General features: G+C 54.7%; 7 protein-coding genes across 7 annotated transcripts; 3 read left to right on the forward strand and 4 right to left on the reverse strand.

Moving 5' to 3' along the window:
• Window positions 1-306: 306 nt before the first annotated feature.
• NCS57_00417200 (CFEM domain-containing protein) lies at window positions 307-1,034 on the forward strand (the record flags this gene model as incomplete). The annotated part of the gene is made up of 2 exons (XM_053054142.1): window positions 307-381; window positions 444-1,034. The coding sequence occupies 2 exons, from the start codon at window positions 307-309 to the stop codon at window positions 1,032-1,034; spliced, it is 666 nt and encodes a 221-aa protein (XP_052916302.1).
• A 305-nt stretch (window positions 1,035-1,339) lies between these two features.
• On the reverse strand, window positions 1,340-2,353 carry NCS57_00417300 (Metallophos domain-containing protein; the record flags this gene model as incomplete). Its single annotated transcript, XM_053054143.1, has 1 exon — window positions 1,340-2,353. One exon carries the CDS (start codon window positions 2,351-2,353, stop codon window positions 1,340-1,342), a length of 1,014 nt encoding a protein of 337 aa, XP_052916303.1.
• A 495-nt stretch (window positions 2,354-2,848) lies between these two features.
• NCS57_00417400 (Mediator of RNA polymerase II transcription subunit 31) lies at window positions 2,849-3,290 on the forward strand (the record flags this gene model as incomplete). Its single annotated transcript, XM_053054144.1, has 2 exons — window positions 2,849-2,962; window positions 3,018-3,290. The coding sequence occupies 2 exons, from the start codon at window positions 2,849-2,851 to the stop codon at window positions 3,288-3,290; spliced, it is 387 nt and encodes a 128-aa protein (XP_052916304.1).
• A 334-nt stretch (window positions 3,291-3,624) lies between these two features.
• NCS57_00417500 (DNA-directed RNA polymerase subunit) lies at window positions 3,625-4,005 on the reverse strand (the record flags this gene model as incomplete). Its single annotated transcript, XM_053054145.1, has 2 exons — window positions 3,625-3,947; window positions 3,996-4,005. The coding sequence occupies 2 exons, from the start codon at window positions 4,003-4,005 to the stop codon at window positions 3,625-3,627; spliced, it is 333 nt and encodes a 110-aa protein (XP_052916305.1).
• Window positions 4,006-4,555: 550 nt separating this feature from the next.
• NCS57_00417600 (uncharacterized protein) lies at window positions 4,556-5,316 on the forward strand (the record flags this gene model as incomplete). The annotated part of the gene is made up of 3 exons (XM_053054146.1): window positions 4,556-4,579; window positions 4,635-4,803; window positions 4,865-5,316. 3 exons carry the CDS (start codon window positions 4,556-4,558, stop codon window positions 5,314-5,316), a joined length of 645 nt encoding a protein of 214 aa, XP_052916306.1.
• Window positions 5,317-5,708: 392 nt separating this feature from the next.
• On the reverse strand, window positions 5,709-7,000 carry NCS57_00417700 (uncharacterized protein; the record flags this gene model as incomplete). Its single annotated transcript, XM_053054147.1, has 2 exons — window positions 5,709-6,497; window positions 6,548-7,000. The coding sequence occupies 2 exons, from the start codon at window positions 6,998-7,000 to the stop codon at window positions 5,709-5,711; spliced, it is 1,242 nt and encodes a 413-aa protein (XP_052916307.1).
• Window positions 7,001-9,129: 2,129 nt separating this feature from the next.
• On the reverse strand, window positions 9,130-11,553 carry NCS57_00417800 (uncharacterized protein; the record flags this gene model as incomplete). Its single annotated transcript, XM_053054148.1, has 4 exons — window positions 9,130-9,329; window positions 9,378-10,749; window positions 10,815-10,919; window positions 10,975-11,553. 4 exons carry the CDS (start codon window positions 11,551-11,553, stop codon window positions 9,130-9,132), a joined length of 2,256 nt encoding a protein of 751 aa, XP_052916308.1.
• Window positions 11,554-14,081: the final 2,528 nt, after the last annotated feature.

Raw genomic sequence — 14,081 nt, forward strand, 5'->3', positions numbered from 1 at the left:
CAGAGACAAGCAAGCCCATTAGAGAGGCCCGTCCGACCAGCCGATGAATGGATAATTTGATGGAGCCCGTTTCCCTCAGTCAATTCTGGACCGGGACCCTTGTCCGCCCGACAAGGCTTGTTCTTATGGGGTAAGTTAATTAACCAGCAGCGCCCCCGGGAGTTGGAAGCAGCTATAAAAGGGCCTGGACCGACCTACCGAGGAGCGCCTCTTACCTCTACCCACCAGCATCATCTCGAGCTTGCTTACGAATTCATCGAACAAGACAAATTTCTCATCAATTGTGCTTCAAATCCATAATTCAAAATGAAGGCTACTCTCTTCCTCGCTGCTGCCGGCCTCGTTGCCGCCCAGGACTTCACTGGCCAGCCCAAGTGCGCTGTAAGTCAACATCAACATGGACGCCTGTGTCACAACAACACCGTCTAACACACGCCCAACAGCTCAAGTGTCTTGAGGAGTATGTCCCCAAGGCCGGCTGCGACCTCGAGGATACCGCCTGCCAGTGCGACCCCTCCTTCCAGGAGAAGCTCACCCCTCAGATCTCGCCCTGCCTGATGAAGGAGTGCGAGGCTGCCGACCTCCCCAAGGCCCTCGCCGCCGCCCAGGCTGCCTGCGAGGCTTATTCCTCGGCCGCTGGCAAGTCTGGCTCTGCGACCGGCACCGTCGCTCCCACTGCTACCGCCTCCGAGACCGAGTCTGAGACTGAGACTGCCTCCGATGAGGAGGATAACACTGAAACCGTCACTGTCAGCGTCGACACCTCCATCACGGGCTCCGTCACCGTCCCTGCCATCTTCTCCACCACTACCGACGTCCCCGTCACCCCTGGCCCCAACAACAAGACCACCACCAAGGCCACCAAGACTGGTGCTAGTGGAAGTGATGATGAGGAGACCGGCACTGGCTCCGGCTCTGGCTCCGAGACCAGCGAGACCGGCGCCGCTGCCAGCGAGACTGGCAACGCCGCTGCCATGACCGGCCCCGCCTTTGGTGGCTTCCTCGCCATCCTGGCTGCCTTTTTCGCTCTGTAAGGTGTGAAATTTGACACAGGATTAATCCGGTGATAGAGCGCCTGGGGAGTAATCTTAATGGGGCTTCTTTGCGAGGCCTGGGGCGTTGTTTAATGTTCTGAACGAGAGTATGCTTCGAGATATGACATTTGGATGTTTTGGTCACTTTTTTGGATATTGGGGTATAGCATCTTTTGATGAAAGGCTATATCTATTTGCAATAGCGGACAAAAAAAAGTAATGATGGAAATGGATTTGCTTGCAATTTGTCAAGCACATAACCCCTGGCTCCTTTATTCTGATCTCCCACCGTGTTCTCTTCCATCTTAATCTTGGGGCTCCTGACCCTCATTGGCTTTGGCCAAGTCGACGTCGATGAGCCAAGGCAGCTGTATGGCTCGATATTGAATACTCATGATGGCGGCATTCACAAACAGCGTCTTCTCTCCCTGCACGAGATGGTAGTCACCCTCGGTGAGATCCAGATGCGCACCCCTCTGCCGGCTCATCTTGATGAGCTTCGCCTTGGTCGCTTTGTACGTCTCCTCATCCTGCGTCACGCGGTTTGGTCGCAGACCCTTAAGCCCAACGGCTTTGGACCGCTCCTGGTTGATCTTGTCGTCGTCCCACGTGGCGAGGAGTGAGCCCCATGCCTCGTGGATGTGTCCGAAGCAGTGGATCTTTGGCTTCGCACGGGTGACGGCGCGCAGGAGGTCGGGGCATCCGGCCCGGGTCCCCGTCATGCCGGCAAAGTCGAGGATGCCGTTCGGAGGGCCGTGGGTCATGGCCACGTCGATACCCTCGGGGATCTTGAAGTCGTGGCCGTCGTCGTATTGAAATGCCCAGCCGCCGAATACAGGTGTCCACTGGCTTGCGAACACCTTGAGTCGAGCCCCGTTGTCCAAGGTGAACTCATGAACGCCTTCGGTCAGATATCGGACCCCGTCTGCTTTGGCAGCTTCGACGATGTCCTTGACTTGGTTCACGGTCCTTTTAGTACCTCGAGCTTCGTTAATCCAGAAGTGCTCATCAAGAGCAGTATCGTGGTTCCCTGCAATGACCAGCTTGAGAGGAGCCCGGATGGAGCGTAGCACATCAAAGGTTGCTTGGTATTCCGGGACGGTTGAACGCAGGGTCAGGTCGCCACAATGGAGGACAACATCCGCCTCTGGTAGAGGCTCTCTCCAGCCCGTGCGAGCCCACTTCAAGTCATCCTGATCGAGTTCATCTTCAGTGGTCGGCCAGCCGTCGTCGGGTTTGGCTTTTGGTTCTGAGCCGTGGGTGTCGGATATGATGAGGATGCGTGTCTTGACTGTACTTGAAGCGCGAGATTCAGACATTTTCGAGTCGGCACCACTGACAGTTCAATAAAGAAGAGATCGATGGAGGGATCAAGTTTCGAGGGCTCAGAGGACAAAGAAAAGGTGCATATGTAGGGACGTAGGCAGAAAAGTTTGTTGTTGGTCTACCTAGTAGGCATCACAGGAGGCAGCCGTTTCGTTTCGAGAGGGTTACTGAATAATATACTACAAGCACCTCTGAAGGAGAAGGGAATGGGTAGTGATTCAATGTTTGAGATGAGTAAAAGAAAGCAAAACAAATCAACCAAAACAATCATAGGTTAACATCATGACCCAGCCAAAGCTATCATGGATGCTTGATGAAGCAAGCTTCAGCTGACGTCGATAGAGAGCAAAGTGGGTCGGGCAGCTCCCAAGTTCCTTTGTGCAGCCTCCACTTCCCTGCGCCAACGCGAAGGGGAGAGAGACCATCAACACCCTTCACCACCAACAAACACAGCGCCTTTTGCTTGGTAACTCATACTATCATCCGAAATGGCTGCTGAGGCCTCTCAAGATGTACCAATGGGTTCACCTCCACCCGCGCCCGCGCAGACGGACACGGAGCCCAAGTATGGCGGCTACTCGCGTTTCGAGATTGAGCTCGAGGTTCGTTCTGTGCTCTTCTCTCCCTCTCCCCCCGGCTGACCTTTATTGTTTCTAGTTTGTACAATCTCTAGCCAACCCTTACTACCTCAACCACCTCGCCTCCCAAAAGCTCCTCAACCAACCCGCCTTTGTCGCATACCTCGCCTATCTCCAGTACTGGAGCAAGCCGCCCTACCTCAAGTACCTGACCTACCCGGGCCCGACCCTGCGACACCTCGAGCTCCTCCAGCAGGAGATGTTCCGACAGCAGATCATGAGCCCGGACGTGGTTCAGAGACTGGTCGAGGAGGGCATGAAGGCCTCGATCGATTGGCACCGCGAAAGCTAGAAGACTTGCGACCAAGGCGACGACGCGCCTTGTATAGGATGCGATCAGTCACACGAGCCACGACAAGAAGGCCAGAGAAGCCCCCAAGAACAAGATGGCATCAAGACTCCTACGCGGAAGAAGAAGACGATCAAGATCAAGATCAAGACGAAGCAGAAGCCTTCTCATACGTAACTGTCCAGCCCAGCAAACGCCTCGCAACATGACGAGGCTACATAATTTTTGATTCTTCAAACTCGAAAAACACGAGCTACGGTCTATGACAAACTCCGATTCTCCTCGCAACCAAGAACAAATAGCAAGACCCTCCTCCGACCCCCGACTCATAACAAGCCTAGTTCTCTCTCCACCGGTGTCCGCAAGTCATGCACTTGTAGAAGCTCGTCATGGGCTCGTCGGCACTGCGGATCTGGACCTGGAAGAAAGCGGCCTCGTCGCCGTTACAGCCCTCGTTGGGGCATTGGACGCGGCCCTTTTGCGCATTGTCCCAGGCTCCCGGCCCGCCGAACACGTCCTCCTTCTCGACGCGCTCGTACATGCGGCGCGAGAAGACGGGCTCGGTGATGTGGTGCTCGAAGGGGCAGGTGCGGCACTCGAGGCGGTTGGTGCGCGTGTTTGTGAAGGAGACGGTGAGGATGTTGGCGCAATGGGGGCAGACTACCAATGGTTAGCGAGGTTGGGGGGAGAGGTGAGGATGAGTCTTACAGAGCAACATGATGGCGGTTTGCTAGGGGCAAGAGTTGATAGCAAGAAACTGTCTGCAATAGAGCCTTGTTTGAAAGTAGATGAGTTGTTTGTTGTTGCGTCGTTGATTCGTCTGTTGAATAGAAACGAATATGACTTCTTTTTTTTCTCCCAGAAAGTCCCAAGGCCGCCAAGGCCTCCACCTCGTGCGTTTCCATGCCCAGGCGGCGGCGTCTCTAGTGGGGTCCAGCCTCTGCCATGACGGACCATGTCTTAGCGCCATCTCCCCCGCCATTTCCTGCTCTTTGCTGCTGCCCTGGGCGCTTCAGCCTCAGCCCCTCCAAAACACCAACGACAAACGCTACATCATCACTGCCACCTCCTTTCATATCCCCTGGTGACGACGACGCCGCAAACACGTACTCTATTGTTGACTTTGCATACCTCGACTTGTACCGAGCATTCCGGAATCTCGAACCGAAACACCTCAATCTTTTCCCCATTGTCAACCAACTGACAGACAATACCCCGCTTCCTTTTGCAAATCAGCTTGATATACACATCTTGGTCAACCAGCAAAGATGGGCGCTGACGAGGAGCACGATGTTAGTCAGGCCTCAACACCTTATACAAACGTACCATCTAACCAAAAACACACAGGGCGCCTCTGTCAAGGAGCTCTTGATCGAGGCATGCCGCCGCAACAACACCGACCTCCTCACCGAGTGCCTCGAGGACAAATCCGACCCCGAGATCACAAAGCTCCTCAACGAGACCACCACCGTCATGGGCAACCACCTCTACCACGAGGCCGCCTCCCGGGGCAACTGTGCGTCTCCCCACCATCCGCGATCGAAGCATACAACGAGCTAACACCTCCTCCAACTTAGACGAAATCATCGACCTCCTCCTCGACCAGCCCGACTTTGAATGCGACCCCCTAACCCGCCTCGAGGGCGACACCCCCCTCCACACCGCCATCCGCTGGATCAACTCGGAGCCACCCGCCCAGAGACCCTTTGGCAACGCCCTCGTCGAGATGATGCTCGAGGCCGGCTCGAACCCGCGTGTCAAGAACAAGGCCCGCCTGACGCCATACCAGCTCGTCGACCCCACCAACAAGGAGCTGCGCGAGCTCATCCAGAAGCACGAGTACGCCAACCAAAATGCCGGCGACTTTATCACCGTCGACAATTCGGCTGCTAGTGCCAAGCATGGCGGTCATAAGCATGCCGTCGCACAAGGCGTGGACGATGAGAGCGATGACGACGCCGAGTTTAGCGGCAGTGATGAGGAGGAGCGCGCCGAGTGGGAGAGGAGACGAAAGGAGAGGCGGAGATAGTCATCAACGCGCTGCTGCGCTTAGAAACACTTGATATCTAGAGGTCACTTCACCGCAGAGGGAAGTGGACTATTACGAGGGTGGACATACAGCATGATAGTTATCTCAAAGCGATAGAAGCCTGTACAAAGGTAGAGAGAATAACAACTTCTCATCTAGGGCATCAAAGAAAGAAGGGTATAAGCATTCTGGCCCAGGGATTTGAAGCCAACTCCCTGCTCAGCTCATCGTCTATCATCTAATCGTGTGCTCATTCTCGATCCAAGCCGACGTCAGGAAAGGAACAGTCAAAAGGACGTACAAGATCAGGAACCAGCCTGTCTTCTATAAACAAAGGAAAGAAAACATGCTCCCAGCTCTTGTAAAGTTGTCTCGATCAGACCCCCAAATGCTTATAATAGTAGCCACAGCCCAGTTGCCAACGTCGCAGAGCCCACCGTAATCATTGTCGGGAACACATTATTCGCGATACTCTTGTCGGATATGATATATGTGACATTCTTGAGTCGCTTCTGGGCAATCTGCGATAGTCCCCCTGAATCGGCCAGCTCATTCATTTCATCGCCCAACTGACGCAGAATGTTAGTCGAGCGACCCTTGGGGCACATGACGATCTCCCAGCCGCCACCCTTGGGAATGATAAACGTCGAACTCTGATCGTCAAAAGCAAAGCTGTAAGCATCGGGACACATTGCTTTGGCGGCCTTGCTGTAATCAGATGGCTTGCAAATATCCGGGTCGTGGTATCTGCCTACACAGCACTCCTTGTCAGTGCCGTATGCAGCGCAAGCACTGTTGCAAGGTGAAAACTCGGGCCTCTGGATCTGATCGTCCGGGTAAGGGTAGATGCCGTCACCAGGCTTAGTGGGTGGAAAGGCAAGGTACTTCCATGGACACCAGCGGCGTGCGTCGTCATTGTCGATCCTGTTTTCCAGAGGTACTGGATATGACGAGTTGGTGTAGTAGGTCCCAGTGTCAGCGTGGGCATAGATCCAACTAGGAGATGCGATGCACGCGCAGTTGGTGAGATTTGGTGGGATGAAGGTTGTGTTCTTGGCAGGGATGTAAACAAGGCCCATCGGGAGATTGTAGCCGTCAACTAGGGAGATGTCGTAGAAAGTTTGCTCCTTGTGTAAGCCGCCAGCCAAGGTGAACTCGGCGAGTGTTGCTGGCGTTGACCCCTGACTATACGTCAATACTGGATGTGAAAAACACTCGGTAAACCACTTACACTGAACTCACAGTCCAACTTGCCAAAACAGTCACCCGTTTTGCAGGAACATGAATCGCCCTTGACAGTACAATTCGTCCTCCCCCAGACACGGCCTTGCCACTCTGATCCTACCCAAAGTTCCTTGCTCTTCCCCTGGGCAAGTTCGAAGCCCCCAACGCCTGGGCCTTTCCCAGACTGAGTTGCGATGCCAGGCCAGATGGTTGAATCGCACTTGTTGGTAATAACCAAAGGAACCGGCCTTTCGGGGTCTTCCGGTTCTTTTCGGCGCAGGTTTCTCACGGTGTATTGCCCCCATTTTTGCAAAAGGTCATCTTCCGAGATCCTTGGAGGGACCTCTAAACTGACAGCTCTGGCTTCCTGTATGAACAGCCCAATGACAAGGACAGGCACCAGAAATCGGCGCAGTGAAGAGGCGCTTCTGGCGTCTCCACATTTCGACGAAGATACCATTTCCTGGCTCAAAGGGTGTAAGTGGAACGCAAATAACAACGAATTGTTGACCTGTGTTGTGATCCAATCGAGGTCGCCTCAGGGAATTGCTTTGAGTCTAGAAGAACAAAGTAATAGGAAGTATTAGTTGGTCGTGACCATGGCCTCCAAAGATAGCTGTCCACTGAAGCAAGTATAGTCGTCGAGCAGTATATGTAAGATACGACGGCGCTGGGGTGCTTTCCAGGATCGAGGGGCTTAAGTGACGTATAGGCGATGACGGTGCTGCGAACCAAGCCTGTCTTCTTGAACAGCCGGGAACCGTTTCTTGATGACCCTTGTCGAATTGATCTGCACTGGAGGCGTGGCAGCGGACAGTGGCTGGACAGATGATAGAGTCTAGGGCAATGAGCAGGGGTGGACCGGCTGAGAGCGACGAGATCGGCTAGGTTGTCGTAGAGGAGCGGGTAAGGAGGGGAGGTGGCCAGAATCTGAAACGGCCGAGGAGGAGAGACGATACTATTAATATTTTTGATGCTTGCTGATCAACAGATAAACAAAAAGAGGGTAACAAATCCAGAGGGTTGAAGAGGGATAGAAGCCCAAGAATCGGCCTCGAGCAAAGGAGAGAATGGAGCTGAAGATGAGAGGAAGAGAAAGAAAGGCCGAAAATAACGAAACGACCAATTTGAGACTTTGAAACAATGCAAAGGAAGGAGTAGACAGGGAAAGGCCGCACCGAGGGAAGGCGCTTCACAGCGAGAACTTGCCATGTTTGTCTGGGCTGCCATGACTTACACGAGTTTGAGTGGCCATGGTTTAAAACTATGACGTCAGGGGACCACGGGCCAGGGATATCGACAAGAACCAGACCCCTGGCTCAACATGCATGCCAGCAAAAGATCAGACGACGAATTGTTGTGTGAATAACGATGAATGCAAGTATGCGGTATAGGGTTAGATTCTGCAGAGATTCTGTGTTGGTAGCCGTGAACATTGATGCTGTGATATAACCTTCCCTTTTTGGCTGTTGCCGCCAAATGTGAGGCTATCATGAGCCTCTTAAGTATTGGATCTACTTGATAGCTTCTTTTTAGCCCTGCCTTTTAGAAAAGAGGAATTTTCTCCAAGCAGCAACTTGATAGCTTTCCATGTTGACGATACTGTACACGAGCCGCACACGAGCGTTAGAAGCACTACGGGCATTCATATGAGGTTCCAACTCAATGATGGGTTTATTGTGGTTTCTTGAAGCAATCCCCACGTGCGCGGCACCTTGCATGACCCCACCATCCAACTCCCAACAACGCCCCAGTTCCAACTGTAATTGAACCTCCTCTGTTCTGTTTGCCTTGTCACTTAGAGAGCGGGACACAGGTTCCAGGAACGGCGATTGCCATGTGCCGGGAATCTGAGCTGAGAAGGGCTTCCTTGTGGCCGACACTGACTGATCAATGACATACATGCAACCATGTCCTGGATACCGACTGCTAAATATTGCCGTGAGAGAAAAAAGGTATCACTGGCTTGGAGAGTTTGAGTCCAGCTTTCGCCTGGGATTGGCCGTGTAACTTGGACCATGACTTAAATCTGGCTGTACAAGTCGGCTGGTACCCCTTGCCATTTGGCTGATTGAGTTGTTCTAGTTCAATAACTTGGGTACCAAGACAGGAGTCTCAGCTTAGTTCATATACAGAATCAGAGTCGATGTAGATCAAGATTTCGACATTCTCATACCCGATATCTTTGCATCATTAGTCACTAAACGCATAAGTCTTGTCGAGACGCTATGCACATTCAATGATGTCTCCATTGTCTATATACGAGTGATCATCATGTCGTTCATGCAGGTAACTCTCCCCCCTCCATCAATTCAGAACCCAACACCAGGCTTGGACACACCTGGTGTCAACCACGCTCAAGTTATTTAATCTCCTAGTACTAAATCCAACATCTTTCGTCGCTCGACATGTCTCTTTGGTCTCGTCGGATGATCCCAAGACGATCCCAGATATTTCCCTTGCTCTGTCTGTCATATTTCGGGGGGTGCTCCGAGCGAGTCTCACCCGCCTCTGCATCTCGCCAGGTATCATGCGGTTCCAAAGTGAAACTCCAAGTTTATCGCTTTCTCTTTCCATTATACTGCATGTTTATCGGAAGCGGGCGCGGCAGCGGCCCATGACTTCGCCCTGGCAGACAAGCTCGGCGCTGAATTCGGAGCCATCCAGGGTCAGGTAGATATCAAAGTAGACGCGGTAGAAGGTGCCTTGAGGGGTATCCATTCGTTCAAAGTCCTTCTCCAGGTTCTTGCGGGAGAGATCCGAGGTAAGCGTGACAACTTCCTTGATGCCTGCGCATTGTTAGTCTTTGAATCACTTGTAGACAAGAATAAACTTACGGGGATCCTTGGTGTATTCGGGGCAGACATCGTCGTCACAGGCGTACAGGACATCCTCGTACATGAGGGTAGCGCCAGGAGCGACTTGTCGGAAGAACGAGACCTTGACGGGTTCGCCGTTCTTGACCTTTTGACCCTTCTGGACAAAGATCTGTCGGGTGAACTTGCAACGGTCCTTGCCGTCCAGGGAGGGTACACGGTAGGCCTCAGGGTGGTAGCCTTCCTTAAAGGGCTGGAGGGTGGCCATGAGGTAGTGTCGACGGGCGACACGGTGGGTGATGATTCGCTCCGTGATTCCGGCGGTGACGGCACCCTTGACGATGGCGGCGACTGAGTCCATGGGGCGGACGACCTTGGACTGGAACTGGGGAGGGACGTGGAGCTTGATCTGCTGGAAGAGGTACTCGGAAGCACCGAAACCACCAACCACCAGGATGTTCTGGAGGGTGCGGTTCTGGGCCTGAATGGCAATGATCTGGTTTCTCACGAGCTCCAGAATGCGGTTAACAACGGGCTCGAAGCACTGGAGAATCTCCTCGTTGGAGAAGGTCATGTAACCCTCCTCGATGCCGGCCTCGGGGAACTCAGCCTCGATACCAACGTCGACAGCCCACTTCTGGCCGTTATTCCGGAAATCGGCCTTGATTCGGTTCTCAAAGTCCATGATACACTTGGCATAGACACGACCGGCCGTCTTGGATCCGTCGGGAAGCTTCATCTTGCGGATCTTGGTCCGGAGAATGTTGCTGAAGTTCCGGTTCAGGGCGGTGGAACCACACGAGTCACCCGAACCAGCTGTGCACTCGGCGACGGTGAAGGGGTTCTCCTCCTCGACTTCGTAGGCGATCAAATCGACAGTACCACCACCACAATCCACAATCAGGACGGCATCGTGGACCTTGAGGTTCAGGAGACCAGTCTTGGAGCAGAAGAGGGCGGCGGCCTCGGGCTCAGAGACCAGGGTAAGACGGTTGTCGTTCTCGTCTCGGAGGAAACCAGCCTGGATGGCGGCAGCTCTGGTGGCGGCCTTGCCGGCATCGTTCCAGATAGCAGGCACGGTCAGATAGTATCGGATGTTGCGCTCTTCTCGGTTAAAGACTTCGCCCAGTGTCTTTTGCAGAGCTGACCGCATGGCCTGTCGGAGCTTGAAGAGGTAATCGGCGGCGACGTCGATTTCGGACTTTCCTGGGGGCAGAGGAGGGAGGTTGATGGGATCGATGTAGGTGTTTCCGCTGAGCATCAGCTGAAGCTTGAACCACTCAACCTTTTGCACACCGGGCTTGGGGTATCCGGTGGGAGCGAGGGCGTCAGCAATATCGGGACCCCATCCTACCACCTTTTGGTATTGATCGTAGTAAAGCACCGTGGGAATCTGGAGGAGAATAACTTTAGTCTCTGCGCCTCTCGATATCTGCTGCTTGTCTCGACTCCACGTACCTTTTGCTTGGTGTAAGAGCCAGCGCCTGGCCACTCAGTAATGATGTCTTCCTTGGCCTCGTTGTTGGTCGCAAACGCAAAGGCAACGCCAGAGAAAGTGGTACCCTGGTTTCTCAATTAGCCACTGCGTTTCTGAACTGGCAACCCTTCAAATGCGTACAAAATCAATGCCCACGATCAGCTGGGCCTTGCTCCGGCTGGCTCCCTCAACCTCAGCAGCGGGGCCCGGGCGCTGGAACTGCTGACCGATGGGGCCACCTTGAGGAGGAGGAGGACCGGCGGGAGGGTAGCCCTGAGGCGGAGGAGGCTGTCCAAAGCCGGGAGGACCTCCCATCGGAGGAGGACCTTGGCCCATGGGAGCCATTCCGGGAGGGTAGCCCACGGGGGCACCGGTGTTGATCGGGGGCGGACCGCCAACCATTTGGCTGGGAGGAGTGCGGTTGGGCTGCTGGGTGAGAGGACTGGTGCGGCCGAGGGGAGCTTGGCCGGGAGGAAAGTTGGCTGTATAGCTGGGCGGGCGATTTCCAGGGCCCGGGTGATTCATTGGGAGGCTGGTCGTGGACGACGAGGCGGCGATTGAGGGAGCGTTGAGCTGGTGTTGGTGTTGGTGAGGAGGCTGCGGTATTTGGCCCGGAGGAGGGGTTGGGCTTGGGGTCAGACCCTCGACGTTCTGGATGCTTGCAGCGGACTTGCGTTTTCCGAAGCCAAAGCTCTTGAAGCGGGAGTTCATAGAACTCATATGGAAGAAAGGGAGAGGAGCAAAGGGGGGAGGTTTGAGGAGTAGGACCAAAGGTCAGAAGAGGCACAGAGGCACAGGCACAGACGCAGAGGGCGGCGAGGCGAGGCGCCGCAGCAGCAGGACGGGGCAGGACGGAGCGAACAGGACAGGACAGGATAGGACGACGACGAGGGGGGTGGGTTGGATTGGGATTGGGCGCAGGAGGGGGAGGGGGGAATGAGAGAGGGTCAGGCTCGGGCTCGGGTCAGAAATTAGCACGGGGGGTGGAGGAGGAGAGGAGGAGAGAAGCGGTTTCTGGAGAGCAGGAGTGTAGCGCAGTGCAGAGCAGAGCAGAGGCGTTGCGAGGGAGCAAAAGTTGAGAGAGAGAAGAGACGGTCTGGCCTGGCCTGGCTACAGTCCAGCAACCAGGTTGTCTAGCTCCCAGGTTGATGCGATGGGCGGGCGGGAGTGGGAGCAGGAGGGGGGCGTGCGAAGTGAAGTGGGATGTACGAGTCTGAAGTGGTCGCCGGCTGGTTGGCTGACAAGCTTGGGCTGAGCTTGGGCTGAGCTGGTTGCAGCAGAGCTGAGGTCTACTTGGGTAGGACTGGACGCCGCTGGCGGCTCTCTTCTGGGCTGGCTTGATGCTGGCTTGGAATATGGTCGCCGATGTTCAGTTTGGCTTGCTTCTAGACCTTGGATCCGTTGCCGTCTCTAGGTGCGCTCCGTGGCTGTAGCTTGGGAGCAAGTAAGTTGCCGGGTCGCTCTTCTGACAGCTGGAGCCAGGCATGTAGAAAAAGTTGCGAGCGAGCTGGAGCGGGAGAGCCTGTCGACAAAAGGTGGGCTCTCTGTCTGGCTGTGTTGCGTTGGCGTATGTATGGATGGGTAGGTAGGCAGGCCGTCAAGTCTGGCGCTGGCGCTGGCGTGGGCACGGACGAGCCGAACTTGATGATGTCGATGAGACCGTCACAGAGAGAAAATCCGATGGACAAAGAGGCGCAAGCTTTAGCAGGTGGATAGGCGATGGGCTCTGATCGTGGGAATAACTGCTTCCTTCGCTTCTCTCGCAATAAAAAGGAACAATGAGATCTGAGCAGGTCTTTTGGGCTCTTGGGCTGAGGTGGCTGACGAGGCGCTGCAGGCTGGGCACTTGTGGGCAGAGAATCAAGGACGGGGATTGGGGCACCGCGCAGGACCACCAGAAACAGAGACCGCGCAGGACCACCAGAAACAGAGACCGCGCAGGACCCCCCTCCAGGTGGAGAAGTCTAGAGCTGACGGCGCTAGGGCGTTTCCAGCAGTGTAAGGCTGAGGACAGGGGATGCAGCAGGACATTCCATCAACTGGCCGACGGATTTTCCTCTCACCGGCTTCAATGACGGGGACGAGAATTGGTAGGCGGGCGGGAATTGAGACGAACTGACGGACAGCTACATTGCATTACGGCAGCGGGTAGAGACCTGTCGACACTGCACAAACGGCCGACCTGATACTCGCTCAACCTGGGTCTATTTGCCAATCAGGCTGGGCATGTAAGCTCAAGACTAAACATTTGACCAACAGGACAAGGGCCCAATGCCACGGACAGCGGCCCCAAAGTCTGCCTTGTCCATATCCGTTGCCCGTTGCAAAAAAAAGAAACTGCCCGGGGGGTCCCTCTCGCTGACGACACGGCTTGTCGCTGATTGATGACTGTGGCTGTGGCCGACATTGGCGGGCTCCATGGTGGGGTTCTCTCCAGCTCCCCCTCCCATGGACCAATTGACCGTTTTTCGGTTAGGGATGAACGAGATGGAAGGGAATTGGAACAGTAGAGGGATGTGGAATCCTGATATAGAAGCTGACTGCCATTCATCAGTTTTCTGTGTTACTGTCTGCGTCCCTCGTCCAGAGCCTGATCGCTCATGTCAACTGGAAAAGGTGGGATGGATGGCGGGGAACCTTTGAGCCACGGCGGGAGCATGCGCATGACGAACGGCAAGCAGCAAAAGACGAAGCCGTTGACCCCTCAAACCCCTCGATTGGCTACTTTGCGAGCTTTTGACAGCCTCAAGATGATCGCAATGACTGTGACTTTTATCAGAAACTGATGAATAGTATATCAATCCTCTGTTGACAATCTTCAGGCCTCTCCCCTCTGCGCATCACTGTCTAGCTGCTTCCCCTCCAGTTGACCTGGAGCGTGTGAGGCTCGTGCCGCCATGTACCAATTATCCTCAGCCGCCCTCGCCCCGGGCGGGGACTAGGATCTGTCGGGTTTGGGTGACAAATACGATCATGGATGGGAAGCGTCCAATGCAGGGCCCTCAAGTTCAGGACTTCTAGGACTTTTTATGGGGACCTGGACCCCTGATTCTGTGCCTGGTTGGGTGCCGTAACCTGGGCCTGGCTGCAACCTTGTCATCATCATCATCTTCTTGTCCTTGGCGGGCCTGGATGAAACGTCCAAGAAAAGCTTCATGTTCTCAAGAGCTTAATACAAGCTACCTATCGTCTCGCACTTACAGGCCACTCACCGCATCGCGAATCCCCCGGCTTGATGCCCACCCAAC

This window comes from Fusarium keratoplasticum, chromosome 3 (assembly GCF_025433545.1).
Source record: "Fusarium keratoplasticum isolate Fu6.1 chromosome 3, whole genome shotgun sequence".
Lineage (NCBI taxonomy): Eukaryota > Fungi > Ascomycota > Sordariomycetes > Hypocreales > Nectriaceae > Fusarium > Fusarium keratoplasticum.